This window comes from Lactuca serriola, chromosome 1 (genome assembly GCF_051521515.1).
Source record: "Lactuca serriola cultivar US96UC23 chromosome 1, Lser_US96UC23_V15, whole genome shotgun sequence".
Taxonomy (NCBI): Eukaryota; Viridiplantae; Streptophyta; class Magnoliopsida; order Asterales; family Asteraceae; genus Lactuca; species Lactuca serriola.
In genome coordinates this window covers 90,232,143-90,240,320 of record NC_136408.1, presented here as the reverse complement: position 1 = coordinate 90,240,320, position 8,178 = coordinate 90,232,143, and the positions used below count along the sequence as shown (strand labels likewise).

Below are 8,178 nucleotides of genomic sequence, written 5' to 3'. Positions count from 1 at the left end.
GTTTACTAAAAATGGCACTCAAACACTCACAAGGCTCAAGGTGGCGAGTTAGGGTTTTCTGGACGTTGAGGGAGGGATAAGGAAGGTCATAGGGGTGTTATGTTCTTTAAATAGGGGAACAAACCCTTGAAATTAGGGTTTTCATCAGACAACGCCTACTCGCCGAGTCGGTCTTCCGACTCTTCGAGTAGATTTACTTAGTTCCCGCCCTGGATCCGATCATACTCGACGAGTTGGGCCTTCAACTCGTCAAGTCCAAGGGTAAAATTATAAAATTGACTTGATTAAATGCATACCTGAAACTGGGTGTTACTTGGTCATCTTTAAGATTCTCCAAAAACCATTTCTAATTCTCTTTGTTTTCTACAAAAACAACTATCCATGCAATTGGGAAAATATGATTATTAACATCCCTTCCTACGACACATATTAACTCTCCACTACATAAACCCTCTAAGAAACAACCATCCATGTTTATTACTCTCCTATAACTGTCTCTCCAACCTTGCTTCGTCCCCATAAAACATATGTAGAACTTACTAACATATGTCTTCCCATCTGACATACTATTGACATCCATTTTGAAAGTTGATTGTCATCGTTTCCTCACCATATGACCAAATTTTTGCATAGTGCTCAAGTAGTGTGCCTTTAATTAACTGAAATACATGTTTCTTAGCTCTCCTACACTTCCACATACTCACATCAATTCCAAAAGCATGATTAACTTATTCCTTAAGTAGCATAACACTCATTTTTTGTTTTTATAAGAATTGTGTTGTGAAATGAGTGCCAATCCATGCATAGCTAACAATTAATCCCATTTTGATTTTTGTTTTTGCACAATTATGCTCATCTGTAAGAGACTTAATCTGGAAAGAATGTTCTTCACTCATCCATGAAGCCCACAATCTGAACTTGCACCGCCCAGAACAACATTTAACTAAAAGTCTCATACTATAATTTTTTTTGTAGCACAACTGATAACCATTAGCAACAACATAATTACACAACATATGTTTTTAACTATTTAGGACTTTCAAATCTCATACCTAACACGTGTTTATGCTTTTTCCAATGTACATTTTCATTAAAACTTGTTACCTCATCAAGTATTGTTTCATTGTCATCTATCTGAACATATGGATCCTCATGACGTGGAATGTCATGGGTTGGTTGCAGCTTAGAGTAGAGCTGGCTCAAAAACACATCATGTATGGTATTGTTCATACGAATGCAATCAACATGTTCATTGTCATCGTTAATAGTACCTTGCAATTCATCTATGTCAATCTCAACAACTCCGTCACAATGTACTTCTTCATTAACTTCACCTAAAGTAAACTCTTGTCTTCAGGACTGCATACTTTAGGTTCTTCATCAAGAATCAATTGATAAACATTGACACCAAGATGATCCATGTGTATAGGAACTACACAACCCCAAGTATACCCTACTTTGATGAACTCCTTGTAGTCTCTTTCATTAGCTATTATCCTCAATCCATCAGGAAACTCAATATCGGACATACAAAAATACACATTCACACATTTATCATTCGCGAATCTTTCGACGAACACCACATATCCGTTCTTCTCCATTCCAGCAAGATCGACATCCTCAAACCTCTTCTAAGTTCATTTAAGTAACTAATCATGAGGTAATTCGTAAAAAACCAGCAAAATGAAGATCGATCTTCATGTATACAACAATTTGAGCGATTTTTAGTTGGGTTACAATAAAAGAAAGGGGAAGATGAAAGCGGCAATAGAATATGTTATTTAGATTGTAAATGAAGGGTGAAGTAGATCAATTATTCAAGCGTTAGATGACATCCGACGTGGCTGGAGAGATGACATATTTTAATGACTTGTAACATACAACCTAATGATTAGGAAGAGGTTCACCGGATCACTATTCACTTTCTAGAAATGACTTTAAAAACCCAAAAAATAATAATTTATACCATTAGGAATCTAAAAGAAAACCAAAAAATACGTCTTAAACCAAAATAACTTTATTAGGCTATATTAACATTTTACCTTATTTTTAACTACATTTTAATGACTTGTAACATTTTACCTTATGTATAATTTACAAGGAAAAGAAATATCTAGTTCTAAATAAGCGTGAAGGAAATGATTTCTTAGAGAAGATATAATTTTTTTAGCTAGGCGGGACCCAATCTTACGACCGTTAATCTAAAAAAATCCTCACAGATGAGATCTGGACCGTTAATCTCTGTCACTTAAACCCTATTTATAACCCTCCATTCCCCAACTCTGCTTCTTGCCTTACCCATCCTTTCTCTGAGAGCCTCCAAGATCCGATCTACAAACCGTCATTAACCATGGCTCTCACCGTCGAGAAAACCTCCACCGGCCGTGAGTACAAAGTCAAGGACATGTCCTTGGCCGACTTCGGCCGCCTGGAACTCGAATTAGCCGAAGTTGAAATGCCCGGTCTCATGTCTTGCAGGACGGAATTCGGTCCTTCTCAGCCTTTCAAGGGTGCCAGAATCACCGGCTCCCTCCACATGACAATCCAGACCGGTGTCCTCATCGAAACTCTCACCGCTTTGGGTGCTGAGGTTAGATGGTGCTCCTGCAACATTTTCTCAACTCAAGACCATGCCGCCTCCGCCATCGCCCGTGATTCCGCCGCCGTGTTCGCCTGGAAGGGGGAAACTCTACAGGAGTACTGGTGGTGCACGGAGCGTGCTCTAGATTGGGGTCCCGGCGGTGGTCCCGATTTGATCGTTGACGATGGTGGTGACGCTACTCTATTGATTCACGAGGGAGTCAAGGCTGAGGAGGAGTTTGAGAAGACCGGCAAATTGCCCGATCCGACTTCCACCGACAACGCTGAGTTCCAGATCGTGTTGTCGATCATTAAGGAAGGTCTAGCAGTCGACCCCAAGAAGTACCACAAGATGAAGGATAGGTTGGTTGGTGTGTCTGAGGAAACCACCACTGGTGTTAAGAGGTTGTACCAGATGCAAGCCAATGGTACTCTGCTTTTCCCTGCCATTAATGTCAATGACTCTGTCACTAAGAGCAAGGTATGTTCATCGTAATTCATCTATAGATCTCGTCTTATTTGTTCTAATGCTTGTGGATCATCCCCTAGATCTAAACTAGTAGGGTTTTAAGTTTTTAGATCTGTTATAATGCTGTGATTGTGATTCGGATCTGATAACGATTGTTCACTTATGAATGAATCATTAGCACTTTTATGGATCCGAATTCAATGCTAACTTGAAACCTGTTCGCAGTTCGACAACTTGTACGGATGCCGTCACTCTCTCCCCGACGGTTTGATGAGAGCCACTGACGTCATGATCGCCGGAAAGGTCGCAGTCGTCTGCGGATACGGAGACGTCGGAAAGGGTTGCGCTGCCGCAATGAAGCAAGCCGGAGCACGTGTCATCGTGACAGAAATCGACCCAATCTGCGCCCTCCAAGCCACCATGGAAGGTCTCCAAGTCCTCCCCTTGGAAGACGTCGTCTCCGACGCCGACATCTTCGTCACCACCACCGGAAACAAAGACATCATCATGGTCTCCGACATGAGGAAGATGAAGAACAACGCCATCGTCTGCAACATCGGCCATTTCGACAATGAAATCGACATGCTCGGACTTGAAACCTACCCAGGTGTGAAGCGCATCACCATCAAACCACAAACTGACAGGTGGGTCTTCCCCGAAACCAAGACCGGAATCATCATCTTGGCTGAAGGTCGTCTGATGAACTTGGGTTGCGCCACCGGCCACCCTAGTTTCGTGATGTCATGCTCTTTCACCAACCAAGTTATCGCTCAGCTTGAGTTGTGGAAGGAGAGAACCACCGGAAAGTACAAGAAGGAGGTCTATGTTCTACCTAAGCATCTTGATGAGAAGGTTGCTGCACTTCATCTTGCAAAGCTTGGAGCTAAGTTGACAATTCTTAGCAAAGATCAAGCTGATTACATTAATGTTCCAGTTGAAGGTCCATACAAGCCTCTTACTTACAGGTACTGAAAACTGTTGCTTTTTGATGGGGATTTTGAAGAGAGGAATTTGAAGAGGAGAAGAATATGGTTTTAGTTTTGTTTGTTGAATTTTAATGGTGGTGTTTGGTGGGGAGAAGAAACTGATTGGTCTTTTTTTGTTGAAAGGCCTTGGTTTGAATAAGGAGTGAGTGTGAAGGTTTGTGTAACACAAATTTTAGTTGTTTTTGGGTAGAGGTCTTGCTTTTGTTGGATTTTGGTTGTTAATTCATGAGGAGATTAAAGAAAAGAAAAAAGAATTATTTGCATTGGTAAAGGGCTACAGTGAAGTGTGATTGATATTTGATGTTTATTAGTGATTTGCATTTCTCTTTATAAAAGGGGTCCTGATTTTGCCACTGATAGTTTTCATACATCCACTGAAATTTTTATATATTGACGTTAATACCCTTTAATTTAATTAATAATTAATAAATAATTAATAGAGAACTGAGAAGATCCAATTTCCAAACTGCGTACTGTGAAGACTATTTTCTCCTTCTCCTTTGTTGATGCTTCTTCACTCTCTAATATCTACGTATCTTTGCGTGTTCATCTAAAGGTCATTCGATAGGTTGTTCTTTGATTATCAGAAGTTCTTTTTTCAGCATTTAATTGTTATTCTTAATTGATTTATTTAATGTTTCAACACTTTGTAGTTGTTCTTGTAAATATTGCTTTCTTTTTCACTATTGTGCATATGGAGTGAAAGATTTTTCTGTGGTTATTTTGCAATGGTAAGTTACTGATGTTATGAACCTTTGCAAGACAGTTTGCAAATGGAAGTTATAGTACGATGAAAGACACAGTGTGCATGTTTTAGTGTCAAAAAAATCTTATTTTGCAATCTTTCAAACTTTAATGATCGATTAGGAGGAGGTATTGACCATAGGGGCAAATTACTTCACCATTGTTGATTCCTCAAGAAAGATGGAAACGAGGACATTCAGAAGATGACGATTTAGGGAGAATGGTTATAATTGGCAAGAAGAAAGGACGTTGATATTCTAGTAATTGCATCAAAGAGAAGGAAGTATCAAGTTTTCTTGGTGATACCATATCATCAAATGACCCCACCATTTTGAGTGGAAGAAGATGAGGTGGAGGTATTTTTGTACCTTAGGCTGACACGTCAAGCTTATGTGGCGTTAAACCTTAACACTAATGACTTTTAACATATTTAACCGTTTTAGATTAATTCATATCACGTCAAGCTCAGGTTTGTTTTGGGAAGAACAATCGGAGAACAGATGAAAACAGACTGTTTATGGACGTGTGAGGGAGTGGTGATGTTGGCTTGTGGTTTATGGTGAGAGAGAGGTATTCACTGTATTTTAGGGGTAGGATTACATTTAAATTTGATTTTTTAATCCATATTAAATGAAAAGCACAATAGACAATTTCATTTAAAAATATATGGATCTATCAAAAAAATCGTGGAAGTATAATTCCGTTATAAAAGAAAGAACCACTAAAATGCATATAATGAGCCAATGAGATTATGCATTTATTTTGAGAATCGTCACATTTTTTTCAAAGCTAAGATTGGTAGGCGTGGGCATCCTTATTAGCCTATAAACGAACATTACGAACAAATAAATAAATACGAATGAGTTTAATTGTTCATGCTAAACAAAATAAATTGACATATATAAACAAAACGAAGATAAATAAACATAATTGACATATATGAAAATATAAAGAAATTTAATTCAACGAACAACATAACGAACGTTTATGAAAAAATAGACTTTCTGCCCAACGGTTCGTTCATTAATAAAACAAATGAACTTTTTGCTGAACGGTTAACGAAACGACGAGAGAACAAACATAAACAAAATCATGTGAATGCCATGATTATGAGATAAGCAAAAAGTTGGTGTAATTCGAAATTTTATATAATTTTGTTTTTTTGATTTTTTTGTCAATTAACAGAAAATTATCAATAAACACGTTAAAATTAGTAAAACGAAAAAATGGAAATATATAAGGGCATTTTTCTGAAGGGTTTAAACAAATTTTTTTTTTCTAAAATCATAAATTTTCTTTATAGGAAAATCAGGAAAATTTCGTTATTTTGAGAAAAACTAACGATTAAATTCCATTTGTTTTAAAAGAAAAGCCAAGAATGGACAAAAATTTTCACTTTAATCTTTTTGACATTTTCAATAGGCCATGAGACTAAATAGTGTTTTTTTTTCAAAATAATGAGATTTTGTATGTTTTTATATATATTTAAATGTATACATATTTTTTACGTATTTATATGAATTTTAAGTATTTTTACGTACTTTTATGCAAGACTGTAAAAATTAGTTGGGAAATCCAATTTAAGAGATTAATCAGTTGGGTGATGATTAATCGGAGATTCGAAATTGTTAGTTCTTTAGTTTTTAAAAAATTAAGTATGACTAATATAATAAAAAAGTCCGTAAATATCAGTAATGTTACAACAAAATAGGTTAATATGATTAATAAAACACTAACAATTTCTTAAATAGTTTTTATTGAGATATATAACTTCTTCAAAATGTTAAAATTTCATTGTTTGTTACTGCTTCGGTCATTGTTGTAAGTAGAGATTAATCGCTAGTCGTTTTCTAATAGAAAAATGAACTAAATGCCCTACGAACTTTTTAGAGTTTATCCGTTGAGTCCTTAAAGTTTTGTCAGACTTTATGGGTCCCTAAACTAGAATATGACATGCTCTTTTAGTCTCTGTCAACATGTAATTATCGGTTTAGTGACCTTTTAGACAAAAAAACTATCATTGTGTCTCTATAAAGCCAAAAAAATAAGTTTGGGGATTAATTCGTACAAAAAAACTCTCATTTTCTTCTAAAGTTGGTACACTCTCAATTCCTATTGATCCTCAAACTTATTTTTTTTGGCTTTATAGTGGCACAATGTGAGTTTTTTTGGTCTAAAAGGTTACTGAACTGGCTATTACGGGTTGACAGTGATTAAAAAAGCAGGTCATATCCTAGTTTAGGGACCCAGAAAACCCGACAAAAACTTTAAGGACTCAATGGGTAAACCCTAGAAAGATCGTAGGACATTTTGTGTCATTTTCCCTTTTCTAATTGGTCGGGTAGCGTCTAAGGACTAATCAGAGATTAATCAGGACCTAGTCGAGGTTTTTACAACACTGCTTTATGTATTTTGGTATATTCTTCACATATTTATGTATTTTTAAGTATTTATATGTATCATTTTAAATATTTTTATGTATTTTGTTATAATTTTTTTTTCGTATTTATGTATTTTTTTTATTTCAATTTTCATCGAAAAGATAACTATTAGACCTTATAAATGAAGAAAAAAAATTACAATACTTCAAAACATATATTATTCAAATATGATCCTTAGCAATCAACATTATTTTTTACAGTTAAATCTTCCTTTTTTTAATTCAATTTGTAGATGAACAAAGTTTACGAATATCTTTGTTAACAACAATTATTTGTGTAAACTTTATTCATCTATAAACTAATTCAAGAAAAAATGGAAGATTTTACCTGTAAAGTTAACATTGATTGCTAAGGACTATCATGAATAATATATGTTTTGAAGTACTTTAGTGTTTTTTTTTTTAATTACAAAGTCTAACAGTTAACTTTCAATGAAAATTAAAGTAAAAAAATACATAAATACGTAAAAGATATACTAAAATACTTTAAAAATACATATAAATATGTAAAACGATACATTTATTCATTTAAAATACCTAAATATGTAAAAAAAACTAGATAAAAAACATAAAAAAAATCACATAAAGACGTGAAAAATATACAAAATAGATAAAAGTACGTAAAAATATTTAAAAATTCATATAAATACATAAAAAACATGTTTATACATTTAAAATACATAAGAAAAACATAAAAACTATATAAAAAATCCTTAAAAACACACACATCCGTAAAAAATATAGAAAAATACTTAAAAAATACATATAAATATGTTTATATATTATATACAAATTTTGAGGAAATCTATAGAAAAATGTCCCATTATTTTTGGAAAATTTGTCTGTTTCTGTAACACCTGCCGATTCGAGTTAGTCAATTTGATTATTATAAGCGTTAAAATTGACTTTTTGATAGAAGATTATTTAGGATAAATAATTTTAACCAAAATTATAGTATA

At 34.6% G+C, this 8,178-nt stretch overlaps 1 protein-coding gene across 1 annotated transcript; it reads left to right on the top strand.

Moving 5' to 3' along the window:
• Positions 1-2,281: 2,281 nt before the first annotated feature.
• Positions 2,282-4,298, top strand: LOC145094997 (adenosylhomocysteinase). The gene is made up of 2 exons (XM_079032946.1): positions 2,282-3,061; positions 3,275-4,298. Exons 1-2 carry the CDS (start codon positions 2,351-2,353, stop codon positions 4,019-4,021), a joined length of 1,458 nt encoding a protein of 485 aa, XP_078889072.1. The 5' UTR covers positions 2,282-2,350; the 3' UTR covers positions 4,022-4,298.
• Positions 4,299-8,178: the final 3,880 nt, after the last annotated feature.

Coding starts and splice junctions, on each gene's coding strand:
- LOC145094997 (XM_079032946.1), top strand. CDS start 2,351: ATGGCTCTCACCGTCGAGAAAACCTCCACCGGCCGTGAGTACAAAGTC. Junction 3,062..3,274: donor ACTCTGTCACTAAGAGCAAG/GTATGTTCATCG, acceptor ACCTGTTCGCAG/TTCGACAACTTGTACGGATG.